This window comes from Squalius cephalus (assembly GCF_949319135.1).
Source record: "Squalius cephalus genome assembly, chromosome: 15".
NCBI classification, from domain to species: domain Eukaryota; kingdom Metazoa; phylum Chordata; class Actinopteri; order Cypriniformes; family Leuciscidae; genus Squalius; species Squalius cephalus.
This window is the reverse complement of record NC_137136.1, coordinates 8,200,328-8,215,851: the sequence shown is the minus strand read 5'-3', so window position 1 is coordinate 8,215,851 and position 15,524 is coordinate 8,200,328. Positions and strand designations below refer to the sequence as shown.

The following is a 15,524-nucleotide window of genomic DNA, read 5'->3' as shown; positions in this document are numbered from 1 at the left end:
AAATGACAACTTTTTTGAAAACGATGTTGTGTGCACGATGTTATTATTGAAAACGGAGGGGGGGAAATATTTGTTTCTCTAAATACCTGGCTATGTGTAAATGTGGCCTTATTATTCCAAGATATTTTTAGAAATGTCTCAGTATTTTTCATCCATATAATGGAACTAAAAAAATATTTTATTATGCGTTTCAAAGATGAAAACAGTAAAAGGTTTGGAATGACATTTTGAGTGCGCTATCCCTTTAAGTATTGGTGGAATATTATAAGAAAAAAACATGTGATATGATATTATTGACACAGCCCTACTAATAAGTATGAAGTTATGAACAGTGCTTATAATGCCCTATTAAGCACAACTAATAAGATGAGAATAAAACATATCCTGAGAAAGAGGTCTATTTGGTGTGTTAGTGACCAAATTAAAAGGAGTAAACCTTGATTCCTTATTTACAAAGCGGATTCAGGATACAAATTCAGCATAAGAACAAATAAAAGATTATCATTTACAATGGAATAAGTCCAGGCTCAGAGATCATACAGTTCAGCGAAAACAAAAAGCACTATTGTCAACTTTGAGAGTCTTCTCTGAGAAGAGTGTTGTTGAAACAAGAACAGAGCTTCCCACAGAGAAAGAAAATCTTTTTTTCTCCAAAACCAAGGTAAACAAGGGACCAAATATCCCAGCACTGGCTGCTCAGCGGTGGGAAAATAGAAAGATTGATTCCACTTGTGAAAATACCAAACTAAAACTTTCAGGATTGCATCACAATGTTATACTGAAACACATGCTACCAACTGCCTTACTTCCTAATTAATATCACAAATACTTTTGTTCTGAATTTGTTGTTGCATTTCCTTAAAATTGTGCATTTCTGAACAAGACTGGGTTAGGCCCCGATCACACCCATCACACCTGTGAAAATACATTCATGATTCTATATTAAAATGTCAATACAATGTAATGTATTTTCTCTGGCTCTTGTTTTAAATGATGTTGTCCCGTTATTATGCTTGTTGTCGTCATCTGATGACGTTGTACAAGCAGAATGTGGCGGTTGGTCGGTGTGGTATTAGTCCCGCCCCTCCTCCACTGTGAGTGCAGAATGAATGGAGGTCTATGGCAGTATACCCATCAAAATCCACTTTTCTCAGGATATAATTTTTTGTCTAGTAATTTGAATATTGTATTCGAAAGGAGATGCAAAGAAATTACACATTGCTGGGTGTTAGATTTTTTAGAGTCACTTATTTGCTTTAAAAAGTCTTTTAAAGTGTCAATGACGTCATACACATCGTACGACCAGAGATACTGCTTTACGGCAATCCTTCAGTCACTTTGGTGCTTTCGCGCTCTGCACTTTCTTTTCTCTCGAGGCATCGACAACAGTTGACACAGGTAAATACATGTGCTAGAAGAGTTTTGTTTTGTTTGTTTCTGGTCCCGCTTCGGATGCCACGATGCCATCAAGCGGCATCTCTGGTCGTAATCAGTCCTTCACTGACCAATCAGCGTTCATTAGCAGAATGCTAGCGTGTTATGGGCAACAACAACTCAACCTGTAAGAAATCGAAAGGACATAAGTACTCGTTCATTCAACTTTCGACCTATAACCCATGTTGAACTTGCAAAACCTACAATCAAATCTGAGATTTCTCAATGGCAATTGGGTGAAAGAGACAAATTTAGCCTTCTAGCTCCATAGACTCCCATTCATTTTGCACTCATGGGCGATCGCCCCCAGTGGAACTCTGGTGGAACTACAACCAAAATTCGGTACAATAGGACTTAATAGGGAGTGGGCAGGCTCTCCGTAGACGGGCTCTGAAATTCTTCAACTCTCGGCGACCTGTAAAAAACGCAGAGCGCTCAGCACTTCAGTGTGAAAAAAACGCTCAGCGCCTCGTTACGCTCATGGCGTTTTAAAAATGCGGCGCTCTCATTGAAAACAATTGAAAAAATACGCCAGCCGCGTGAAAAAACGCTTTGGTGGACAGGACACATGGCCTATGCGCCTCAGACGCCTTGCGTTTTTGCAGTTGAAAAAAAAAAAGCAAATTTGAGCATTCTGTGTGATTGGGGCCGATTGGCAGTGCGCTGTGTGCCTCGCGTTTTACAACCTGAAAAAGGCGCAAGGTGTGATCGGGGCCTTAAGCACCCTACACACCGGGACGAATATCGGCGCGCGTTATTCGCCAGCGTTTTTCCAACGCGTTTTTTGTGTTCACACCCAAGCGGTTTTCGCCGACGATGAGCCGAGTGAACATGCAAATTCATTCCCTGACATTAGATGGCGCTTAATGTAAAACAGAAATACCCCGGTACACAAGGTGCAATACCACTCCATAACAGTTCTCTTTTATCAAGATTTTTGTAGTCGCCGTCGCGTTTGTCATATAGTTCTTTATGTTCCGACACCAACGAGAGCAGCAGCTCTACATTCATATTGCCTTGCATCTTCCTCGTCTTATTTCTTTCTGGCAGTGTAGACGATACTTGGCGTATATCTTCTTCGCCATTACGTATATGTGCTCGGCAAGACCCTTTTGTGTTTGAGCGCCCCCAAGTTGTGTTTTACTCTAACTTCAGAAGCTCCAGACACGTGAGCAAAAGCGCCAATCTCATTTTTCGGATAGTTTTTGACGCGGCGCGTCAAACCCAAAAAAAGCGTTTTTTTTTTTAAAATGACGCTTTTACACGTGCCGTTTTTCGCGTCGGTGTGCACACTCACATTGTGCACACTCACTTTGTTTAATCACGAGGCGTTAAACGTCGGCAAATATCGCGCGCGAAATTCGTCCCGGTGTGAACAGGCCTTTAGGGTATAAAACAAACAGCGACAAAAATCAGTAACCACACACTTCCAGAATTTTCTCAATCTTCAATCTGTCTCCTAAAGCTAATGGGAGCTTCACAAGTTAAATGCACTGCATAGTTATATATAGATGGAGCAGGGGCTGCTGGGACAGAAAGCAGTTTATAATCTTCCTCCTGGCTGTCCTGACAGTGCCTACAGGCAGAGGCTCTCTGGAACTATTAGATAGCAGAGAGATGTCAGTCCACAAGTGCTGTGAAAAACAGAGAGAAACAGAGGACAGGGCAGCGGCAGAGAGGGAAATCCAGTGGAATGAGGCGGGCTTCTTCACACACGCAAATCCCATAACACACACATGGAAAGAGCAAACATATACCTTACTCATCATCATCCAAAAGGTGACCAGTCAGACACCCACTAAACTCTCCCTCACCTCCTCAATCATACACAAACACATCATACTCAGCGTTGCACAGAACTATTGGGTATTACTTCAGCCAGTAGAGCGCAACACTGACCGCCCGCTTTTAAGAATCCACTGTTATGTAAGTACTTGCCCTATTCAATGTCTCCACAGGGACTTAAAAAAAAAAAGTTCTGAGATGAATCACAAAATTACAAACCTAATTTAAAGCAAAAACAATACAATACACACTGCAACACATGCATAATACAATTTGTCACAATTAACCAGCGACATAACTGGTGGTTTCTGATTAAAACTTGTGTGAAACAGAGAGAATAAACTTCAAACGAACCTGGTTCACTTCACTTTTGTTCAATTCGCATTTAATAGAATCGTCTCTAATCACACTGAGAAACAACGGCTTTCAGAGTTTGCTTATTTATACAACCTTTTTCTTAATTAACTAGGCTAACTGTAGGAAATTAAATTAACACAACTTAAAAAAAATGTTTGAGACACAAAGAATTGATGCAATTACAATATTACATTGAATCTGCACAGGCCTAAATGTTAAGTCCAAATCTCAATCTGCACATAAGGTGTGTTCATTTTATGTTGTTAAAAACCAAGCTCTCTATAGTCTATAGATATAAAGAAAGGGGTTTTCACTTCCAGAAACCTATTGTTGTGCTCTAATTATGTGGCTCAAATTATCTAGTCACGTGACACTCGACTGGTTTTCTGTTCCACTTGCAGGCACATCAGAAAACGCAGAAATATGTTGACAGTCTAACGTGACGAGTCTGTGGCAACAATGCTATGGATCATAATACTATTGCAACATGCATGTCTGTAAATTACAACGACACCTATGGCACGCAATAACTGCGAGAAAAACCTCCTTGACTTCGGTCATTTTATCTGATCAAGTGTTTAAAAATCTTGAACTTGCCTACAATGCCTAAACATGCTGTCTAGCAGGCATCTAACTAAGTTTTGAGAGACAGCCTACATGAATGCATTGCATTCCCTCTGCCAGAGCACGATGAACTGGACTTTTTGTCATTGGTGCTTGTAAAAGCCTCTAGTCAAACACACCACACAGTGGCAATGGACTTTAAACACTCCATTAGCCAGAGAACGACGGCAGGTTGGCTGGGGTGCAGTTTAACTACTCATGTGATGCTTATTTGGTTACTCTGAGGCCTATTTCTCGAAATAATACAATAGTTCCTGCCCTGTTTGTTTAGGTGCAGATAGCAGACATAGCTGTAGATAACAGCTGAAAAATCAGGACACGTTTGACAGGATGTAACGTTAACTATAAAGTGCGCGCGACTGTATGTCAGATGAAACCGCTAAAATCTATATTTTTTTCAATGCTCTACTACAAATATATGTGTTACATACGACCAAAATAAACCAATTCAATCCCTACTCTTTGGCTGGATGTATCACTTATTCTCTCTCTCAACTAAAGTTTCAAGCGTCCTCAGCCGGAAATGCGCTTAAGTGCATCCTACTGATTTCATCTATAACACTAATACATGTCACGCGAGACGGTTAACGTTAACTGGTTATTTTGGTAGGACACTGACAGCACAGCACATGACGGCTGACCTTAAACCTTCTCCCGTCGCGTTTCTAGCCTGTGTACGTTGCTTTCCGTTGAAGCCGTCAATTTGAATGACGGTTGCTCGCCGAGCGCGAGCGGCGACACCATGCTTTCTGCTAATGTTTAAATCACACCAGCGGGCTTCTAATTATGTTTTAGCTGTGTTTCATGGCATACATTCACACACAACGTAGTGTGGAGTAACGTCTAAACAAACGAGGCTTTGTCTGAGCCTCGCAGTGGGTATTTTAGAGCGCTATAAAGCCGGCAATGGATCACGGAAAAAGGAAAAACGTCTTTTCTTGAAACTTACCAGCGGGTCCTTTTTCTTTTGCATCTTCCGTGAGCTTTCGTCGAGTCTGCCTGACGGCCACTGATGGCGTAATCGCGCAGGGCACGCAAAAGGGGCGGGGCGACGGAAAGAGACTTGGGAACTGTCAACAACTCGCTGATCGCAAGCATAGATCGCAAGTAAAGAAAAGTTGTTGATATAGTGGCATTGATGCGTTCTTAGAAATAAATTATAATCGTATAAAGGTTGACTATTTGCACTAGGAGTAAATGGCCTCTCCCAATAATATAACTAAGTATAACAAGTAGGCTACATGACAGCTTCTTTGTCTCTGAATTTTGAATCTAACGTTAATACTATTGTCTCTTTTTTTAAAAGTTATTTTCACTTAAATAATTGAACCAAAATAAATCAAATAAAGTCCAATAATAAAGTCCAATAATAATAACAACAATCTGTCTGTTTATGGTTAGCCTACCTTAAAGTGAATAGCAGTCTAATGTTTGGCTCAGGGTTTTATGGGTTTATAAGGGTTTTACATGTATGTATATGTATATAAAATATATATATATATATATATATATATATATATATATATACACACATGTAAAACCCATGTATATGTAAATATATATGTATATGTGTGTGTATATATATATATATATATACATATATGTATATATATATATATTATATATATATGTATATATATATATATTATATATATATATATATATATATATATATTTACGTATACATATATATATACATATGACTCCGAGTAATTTTATATTTTGTCAATTTTATGAGGATTTTTTACATTTCTCTCTCTCTCTCTCTCTCTCTCTCTCTCTCTCTCTCTCTCTATATATATATATATACAGTGCCCTCCACAATTAATGGCACCCCTGGTAAATATGATCAAAACTGGCTGTAAAAATAAATCTGCATCGTTTATCCTTTTGATCTTTCATTCAAAAAATGTGCAAAATTCTAACCTTTCATTGAAGTAAAAGAATTGAATGTGGGGGGGAAATCACATTATGAAATAAATGTTTTTCTCCAAAATACGTTGGCCACAATTATTGGCACCCCTAGAATTTTTTACGAGTAAAATATCTCTGAAGTATATTCCCATTAATATTTACCTTTTTTAGCACACCAGGGTGACTAGGAACATGAAACTGTTCAGCTATGACTTCTTGTTTCACAGGAGTTTAAATATGAGGAAACACAAAGGCCAAATCCCCTTAATCATCACAATGAGTAAAACCACAGAATATAGTTCTGATGCGCAGCAAAAGATTGTTGACCATCACAAAATAGAAAGTGGCTGTAAGACAATAGCTAAAGAATTGAAAATCCCCATTTTGACCATCAGGGCAATAATTAAGAAGTTCCAATCAACTAAAGATGTTACGAATCTGCCAGGATAAGGACGTGTGTCTATACTGTCTTAATGCACGGCGAGGATGAAAGTTTGAGTGGCCAAAGACTCTCCAATGATCACAGATGGAGAATTGCAGAGATTAGTTGAGTCTTGGGGTCAGAAAGCCAAAAAAAAAAAACTTAAAAAAAACCTACATCCCCACATGTTGTTTGGGAGGGTTTCAAGAAAAATCCTCCTCGCTCATCCAAAAACAAACTCCAGCAAATTTAATTGTCAGACATGACTGGAACTTCAGACGGCACAGGGTTCTGTGGTCAGATGAGACTAAAAAAAGAGCTTTTTGCCAGCAAACACGCTGGATGGGTTTGGTGCACACAAGGATAAAAAGTACCCCATGTGTACAATTTAATATACCATTGGATCTTTAATGTTGTGGGCATATTTTTCTGCTGGAGGTCCTGGACTTCTTGTTCAGATACATGGCATCGTGGATTCTATCAAATATCAACAGATAAAAAATCTAAACCTGACACCTTCTGCTAGAAATCTTATAATGGGCCTGGTTGGATCTTCCATCAGGACAACGATCCAAAACAAACATCAAAATCAACACAAAAATTTGTTGCGGAGCACAAAATGAAGCTTCTGCCATGACCGTCCCAGTCCCCTGACCTGATGAGTGGGCTGAACTGAAGAGGAGAAGCACCAACATGGATCTGGGAATCTGAAGGATCTGGAGAGATTTTGTATGGAGGAATGGTCTCTGATCTTTTGTCAGGTGTTCTCCAAACTCATCAGGCATTATAGGAGGAGACTCAGAGCTGGTATCTTGTCAAAAGGAGATTGCAAAAAGTATTTAATAAAAGGGTGCCAATAATTGTGGCCATCGTGTTTTGGAGAAAAACATTTATTTCATAATGTGATTTCCCCCCCACATTCAATTATTTTACTTCAATGAAAGGTTAGAATTTTGCAAATTTTTTGAATGAAAGATCAAAAGGATAAACAATGCAGATTTATTTTTTACAGCCAGTTTGGATCATATTTACCAGGGGTGCCATTAATTGTGGAGGGCACTGTATATATATACATATACATGTAAAACCATGTATACATGTAAATATATATATATATATATATATATATATATATATATATATATATATATATATATATATATATATATATGCATATGTATATATATGTGTGTGTATATATATATATATATATATACATACTGTATACATACATACATACATACATATATATATATATATATACACACATATATATATACATATATATATATACACACATATACATGACTCCGAGTAATTTTATATTTTGTCAATTTTATGAGGATTTTTTACATTTCTATTTTGTTTTATTTTTTTCAGTTTTAGTACTTAACTTATATATTATATTATTTTTTCAGTTAGTTGTCAAATCAACTACCAATTTTCTAATTTTACTAAATTTCTAATTTTAGTTTTTCATCTAATATTAGGCTATTTTAATTACCTTATTTCAGCTTCATTTCAATTAACGAAAACGAGTTTTAATAGTAACAGTAACAGCAATGCACGTTTTTATTTATTTATTTTCTGTTTGTTTGTTTCAAACTTTTAAATATATGGAGTTCATTCCCATATTTATTTTCTTCAAACTAAAGTAAACAAGCAGATCTGCAGCGCCACACAGTGGAGATTTGAATAAGTGAATCTTTCTCGTTTCCAACGACAACTGTTCAAACAAACTTCCCAGCACTGAAAACAAACTTAGTTTAGCACAGAAATTCGCGTGTAACTTAAAAAACAAAAACAAATAGGTTAAAGGTGTTGCTTTTCTAAATATCGTGTTCTTGGGAATTAGGAGGGGTTGTGTTTTACATTGTTTGTTGATACTTTTCTGTAACGTTATTCTATCTTCAGAACCGAATAAACTCGTGTTTTTGGAAACATGAGCTCACCGCTGTCCACCCTGAGGAAGAGCAGACGAGCTCCTCTACCAGAGATACAGAGAGATGATGATGATGGGTAAGTGATGACAAAATGCACTAGGCCTATAGTGAATGTTAAATACTGACAAATACTAAATCATAAATGTGTATATTTTATAAAAAGCTGTAAACACTGACACTAGAAAACATTAAATTATTTTTTAGGAAATCCAACAGCGCTAGAAATGACATTCTAGACATTCTTTTTCTCTGATTATCACATTTATTGTCATATATATATATATATATATATATATATATATATATATATATATATATATATATAGATAGATAGATAGATAGATAGATATAGATATACATACATATATAGCTCTCCCTCTCTCTCATTATATATATATATATATATGACCATTTTAAATGAACTTCGATTAGACAATTATGTTAGGTTCCTGTGCTTTGAAAGTCTGCTGTAGCCTTTTATTGAAAGACGTTCTTAAATGTCAACACAATCATATTGCATTTTTTAAAGTTACTATGCTCTGCGTTACAAGAATGACCCAGACAATCTTTGAAATAATCAGATGTCGTATCTGTTTTTGTGATCTAGGGAAAGAAAGCCATACAAAGAAAGGTCAGACACTGGTAAGACTTATAGACATTTTACAGTTTCCCCATCTTTCCTAACAAGCAAATGAAATGGCAAGATAAATGTCAAGAGTCGTAAGAGTTTGAACTGCTTTTCCAATGCCATACTTTACAGATTATACAAATGGCAGGTTTCACTCCATATATAATAAAAATATACAAAATGCAAAGAACACAATACATCAATACAAGCAATAAACCATCTGATCATATAAAATCACTTACATGTATACATTTTTATGTTTCAGACTACGAAGCTAAAGTATTCCGAAACATTTTCCCACAAAACCAGCCGGTGCCACACATCACGGACAATCTTTCCACTGTAAGATCAAACGTCATGCAAAAGAAGGCGGCAAAAGAAGGTACCACGTCTGAATCGACCAAATAAAGTAGATGTGTCTTCATCACAACTTTAAATATGGTGTCTTTTAAATCTTCTCTAAATGTCACAGCTCCACCGAGTGATTTTGAACTGATGTCGAGTATGATGCAGAAGATCAGTCAGCTTGAGAGAAAGGTGAAAACTCAAGCTGTGGATATAGAGCATAAGGTAAGACACTTGCTTTATTCTTACGGTCTCACTGTCCTACAGACTAAACACGTAAATCTGCTTTGCTGTACATTTTAAGTGTCCAAGTTTGTGTTCATAATTATCAGTGTTATGTCAGATGTCTCTGTGTGCACAAGTGATATCCTTTTTCATGTGTCATGTTGTATCAGCACTTCCTTTTTCTTACACTTCCTGCTCAAGGCAAGACGAATAGCAGTTCTGGAAGAGAAACTGAATCTTTTGCAAAAGGCAAAAGGTAATCATTATGTGTTAAACAAACAGGAGTTAAAATTGCAGCAAGATTAAGTTAGCAAGATAGAAATAAAATCAATAAAATCACCATTACAATAAGAACCCATAAAGAAAACCCATTACTACTAGATTTAAATACCTTTTAAATCCCCCCATTCACCTTACAGTAATGAGAAAATTATAATTATATATTATTTAAAATTGCGATTTATATAATATAATATAATTTCAAGCATTTATTGTTGTAATCTATGGTGTTTTTAATAATATAAAATAAATGAAAGTATTTATTGTAATCTGTTCTGATTTTAATTAAAATATATATATATATATATATATGTATCCATATATGATTCTCATCATTGTTTTTCTATTTTTGTTATAAGAATCAAATGAGACATGTCAAACATCTGGACATTATTACAGGGCTGAATAGATGATTTGGGGTTAACATTTAAGTACTAGTTTTTGCTAATACTTTTAACCAGTCATATAAAAGCTTGTCTAAACAAATGTGTTTGTCTTTGGCTTTAGAGAAATCTGCAAGTAATGAGAACCAAGATGAACAATTGGTTCAGCTGTGCCTCAAGCTTCAAAACCAAGTGTTGGAAATGGAGGTGAGGAGTTTGTGGGATTGTTGTGAGGTTTATAATGACGTTTCCTTCAACCCGTGTCAACTAATGTATGTTATGGTAGGCAGAAAACAATACACAGGTTATTCCTGTATAACTGCAACAAAATAGTTATTAGCAACTCAACACAATGGCATTTTCCCGCCCACATAGAAGTTTCTAAATGATTATGGAATGATCTGGATCGGAGGTTATGACGAGCACGCTAACAGACAACTTCCAGCAGTAACTTGCATACGCAAGAGTTTCAAAATGAACTATGACCTGGTCATGCAGAACATCCAAGATCTGAACATTGTGGCAGGGGAAGGGGAGTCCCATGTGACCGCCATTCCCGGTGGGGCCAAACTCACCCAGAAGTCTTCCATACCTCTTTGGCTCTACAAAAACGGCATTGTCATGTTCAATGGTCCATTCCGCTCCTATCAAGAGCCAACCACACAGGTTCAGTTGTTTTCCTGCTTTCAACTTACAGTACATCACTAAATTTGACTACAGAAATACTGTACATTTCTACAGCCAGCTTCGGTTTACTTTAGATGAATGATCAAATTGAGTGTTCTTTGTAAGATTTACCTTGTTGTTGCAGGAATGCCTGCAGGACTTGATGGATGGGTTTTTCCCTTCTGAGCTTCAGGAAAGGTTTCCTAATGGTGTGCCGTTACAGGTGTGTACTGGGAATTTATGCAGTTATCATCATTAGTATCATTACTACAATTACTATTGCTCATATAGGGTAAAAGATATACCAAACCTCTAACCCTACACTAATGTTTTGGGTCTGTAAGATTTTTAAATGTTTTTGAAAGTCTATTATGCTCACCAAGGCTGCATTTATTTTATTCAATCAAAAATACAGTAAAAAAAAAAAAGAAAAAAAGTAGGCTATGTCATGAAATATAAAATTTATCATTTTAAAATTTAACTTATTAATGTGATGACAAACCTGAATTTTCAGCATCATTAAGCCAGTCTTAAAGGGATAGTTCACCCAAAAACTTCACTCACCCTCATGTTGTTCCAAACCTGTATGAGTTCCTTTCTTCTGTTGAACACAAAAGAATGAAGAATGCTGATAATCGGGAAATAATACCATGGAAGTCAATGGCAACCATCAATTGTTTACCAACGTTCTTCAAAATATCATCTTTTGTGTTCAACTGAAGAAAGAAACTCATACAGGTTTGGAACAACATGGGTGAGTAGATGACAAAATGTTCATTTCTGGGTGAACTATCCCTTTAAGCGTCACATGATCCAAGTGTACATTAGACATGCATTATACCTTTTACCAAATCTTGTGACCTGTTGAGAAGACATACGTTTTCTACTTGGCATGTGTAAAATCCCATATACTTGAATTAATGGAAGGACTCTGTTTATTAGTTATAATGTTCTTGAACCACACAAACAGGTTCATGACAAACGGGACGAGGAGTTCGTAGTTAGGCGACCATGGTCTGAGTTTCCTGGAAGAGGACAAACTATAGATGGAGCAAGAAGGCAGTTGGTGGACAGATCTGAGCAGACCCTCTCCACAGTACCAAAACAGAGTCAGATACCAGGTTTGAACCTGTTATTGGTATGACTTGACAATGTACTGCTACTGTATTATTGTACTTTACATCTTGGATTTGAATCCATCTTTGTGGCATTTAGGCAAAAAACTGTCTATGGAACAGTTTCTGCGAAAGCTCCCAGAGACTGTAGTGAAGGCAGGCAAAGTGATTAGTATACGCGACTCAGTGAAGGCTCATCTACAGGTCAGTGTAGTCATGTTTCAGTCTGTTCTGTTTAGGGTCGTTCAATCACATTTCCCATTGAACTGAATTTTTTTGTTAAGGGCTTCCCTGATGGTGCCAAGAGTTATTCAGCAACCACTGTGGAAACATCCGCTTTGAGAGAACGGTATCAAAAACCTTATCTTTAAGTCATGACCAAACAGAAGAGCTTTGATATATAGCATAAAAGTTTATTAGAGTTGCGGACTTGAATAATTAACTTTTCCAATCCATGTGGTGTGATTCAGTGAGATAGATTTTACACTATCTGCAAAAGACGTCACCACACTGCGAGTGAAGTCTGAGGATGGTATGGAGACATTTATCATGAAAATGTACTTCACTGAAACTGTTGGAGATCTCCGTCATTACCTGGACATGAAAAGGTTTGAGATACTACTAGCATTTTAAATGATCAGAAATATGCTTGAAACAAAATCTTATCTTGCCCTACATTTTGTCTTGTTCGAGAAGCCATTTCACTTGAATATGCGGCATAATACGAAAGACCATCATGACTTCCGTTTCATGCCGACTTTAAGGCCAAATTTTAAAGGGATAGTTCACCCAAAGATGAAAATTCTGTCATCATTTACTCACCCTCAAGTTGTTGCAAACCTGTATGAATTTCTTTTTTTTCCTGAACACAAAAGAAGATATTTTGAAGAATGTCGGTAATCAAACAGTTGATGGGACTCCATAGACTTCCATAATATTTTTTTTTCCATACTATGGAAGTCAATGAGGACCATTAACTGTTTGGTAACCCATATTCTTTAAAATATATATTTTTTGTTCAGCAGAAGAAAGAAATTCATACAGGTTTGGAACACCTTGAGGGTGAGTAAATGATGACAGAATTTTAATTTTTGGGTGAACTATCCCTTAAGGCAGCATTCTGTATAATCTTGCCAAAATGCACTGTATCTTGTAGATCAGGAGAAATTCAGAAAGAAATACTTGTAATTCATTCAATACTGAAACGTAACAACAACAAAAAATGCATAAAATAATTAAAAACCCACAATGTATGTATGCATTCTATAATAATAAGCAGAATTACTGCAGAAGTTTTCATACTTTTCCAGACAATAATTTGAGCCAATCTATTTTGACAGAGGACTGGGTGCTGCGCCATATGACATCATTAGCGCATTTCCACAGCGGTGCTACAGTGATGACACCCAGACGCTTCTGTCCTGTGGTCTGACTCCAAATGCAGCGCTGCTCCTGCGTCCACAAGCTGCATCTCGCAGACAGAACAACGCTTAACTAAAACTGAACAACCATTCTCACGTGATGTTAAAAAAAACAAGCACGCATCGTCATTAGCACACTTTCACAGCATTGCCGACTCCAAATGACTCAATGATCATACATCAACAAGAATGTTTTAGAAATTCATAAATCCATAATGAAATGTCCAAACATATAAAAAAAAGAACAATCAATTTGATTAAATTATAAATAAAAAACCACCCCAAATTACAATATTTAAAGGGATAGTTCACCCAAAAATGAAAATTAGCCCATGATTTACTCATCTTCAAGTCATACTAGGTGTATATGACATTCTTCATTCAGACGAATACAATCGGAGTTGTCTATATATATATATATATATTAGGGCTGTCAAACGATTAATCGCGATTAATCGCATCCAAAATAAAAGTTTGTGTTTACATAATATATGTGTGTGTGTATGGAGTATAATTATTTTCTATATATAAATACACACACATGCATATATATTTAAGAAAAATGTGTTATTTATATATAAAATATTTATATATAATATAAATTATATATAATATAAATATATATATACACAGTATATACATGCAAATATTTCTTAAATATATACATGCATGTATGTGTATTTATATAGAAAATAATTATACACCGCACACACACATATATTATGTAAAAACAAACTTTTATTTTGGATGCGATTTGACAGCCCTAATATATATATATATATATATATATATATATATATATATATATATATATATATATATATATAAATAAATAAAATATTCCAAGCTTTATAATGACAGTGAATTGCTGTTTCTGTTTGGAAGCCCATAGAAGTGCATCTATTCATTATAAAGCTTGGAAGAGCCAGGACATTTTTTAATATAAATCCGATTGTATTCGTCTGAAAGAAAAATGTCATACACACCTAGGATGACTTGAGGTAAGTAAATCATGGGCTAATTAAAATTTTTGGGTAAACCATCTCTTTAAGTTATGATAAAATGGAAAACTTTATTTTTCTGTTATCTGTAAATGAACCAGGATGTGATGCTGTTGAAGTGGTTTATGGTTTGTTAAACTCACATGTTATTGTAAATCTTTCAACTGTTGAACATATGGCACTATTTGTATACATTTCCAGGGAAATGTTTTAACTTATAAATTGTCTTTGTGAGGTCAGTTACACTGAAACATCCAGCTATTAACAGGTTTGGCTGTTTGAGCTACTCCCGTTTTTTTGTAGAATACTACTACTTTTCTGTTTTAATGAAAATGGAAATTTTATCATTCCTATATTACCAAATTATAATTAACTATTAGAAGTTCTAATAATTTCTATATTACCAAAAGAGAATTTGGGCAAGCAGGGTGGGTCCAAGAGCTGTAGGAACGGTGCGAGGCTGGTGGCACGGGTGTTAAAGGTCCCATTGCATGAAAATTTCATTTTATGAGGTTTTTTAACCTTAATATGAGTTTCCCTAGCCTGCCGATGGTCCCCCAGTGGCTAGACGTTTTGATGGGTGTAAACCAAGCCCTGGGTATTTTTGAGAAAATGAAAGCTCAGACGGGCGAATCTAGAAATCTTCCCCATATGTCGTCATAAGGGGAAAGGTTACCTCCCCTTTCTCTTTGCCCGCAAAAAGAATTTGGCCCGCCCATGAGAAAATGAGCTACGCAAGCACGATATTGGTTTTTCCTCGAGAGACATCATGGCTTGCAAACGAGCGAAGCATGGCAGTTGCTCAGTGTTTGGATGTACAAATGAACACAAAAATATTTTTTAGTTCCTTCATCCGAGCCTCTGAAGAACCAGTGGGTTATGTGAATTTCTGATGTGTAATTGTTCAAGTTCAGACAGATCATCTTTCTCTCAAAGTCATTCAATACTGTTTATGCATCAGTACATCAAGCCAGTAACTAAAC

General features: G+C 36.2%; 2 protein-coding genes across 3 annotated transcripts in view; one reads left to right on the top strand and one right to left on the bottom strand.

The window, feature by feature from the left end:
- Positions 1 to 5,214, bottom strand: part of atp2c1 (ATPase secretory pathway Ca2+ transporting 1) — a 35,463-nt gene extending 30,249 nt beyond the window's left edge. The window contains exon 1 of the mRNA XM_079893756.1: positions 5,150 to 5,214. Within this exon, the coding sequence (XP_079749882.1) occupies positions 5,150 to 5,173 (24 nt within the window). The 5' untranslated portion in view covers positions 5,174 to 5,214. The remainder of the gene's footprint in view (positions 1 to 5,149) is intronic.
- Positions 5,215 to 5,245: 31 nt separating this feature from the next.
- ubxn11 (UBX domain protein 11) lies at positions 5,246 to 13,774 on the top strand. 2 transcript variants are annotated; one of them, XM_079895280.1, is made up of 14 exons: positions 5,246 to 5,307; positions 8,450 to 8,554; positions 9,086 to 9,120; positions 9,372 to 9,488; positions 9,579 to 9,676; positions 9,878 to 9,932; positions 10,463 to 10,545; positions 10,714 to 11,004; positions 11,150 to 11,227; positions 11,975 to 12,125; positions 12,220 to 12,323; positions 12,404 to 12,468; positions 12,590 to 12,727; positions 13,460 to 13,774. In XM_079895280.1, exons 2-14 carry the CDS (start codon positions 8,478 to 8,480, stop codon positions 13,611 to 13,613), a joined length of 1,446 nt encoding a protein of 481 aa, XP_079751406.1. In that variant the 5' UTR covers positions 5,246 to 5,307; positions 8,450 to 8,477; the 3' UTR covers positions 13,614 to 13,774. The 2 variants fall into 2 exon arrangements, with proteins under 2 accessions (XP_079751406.1, XP_079751407.1); XM_079895281.1 differs by lacking the exon at positions 5,246 to 5,307 and having other exon boundaries at positions 8,279 to 8,554.
- The last annotated feature ends 1,750 nt before the right edge of the window (positions 13,775 to 15,524 follow it).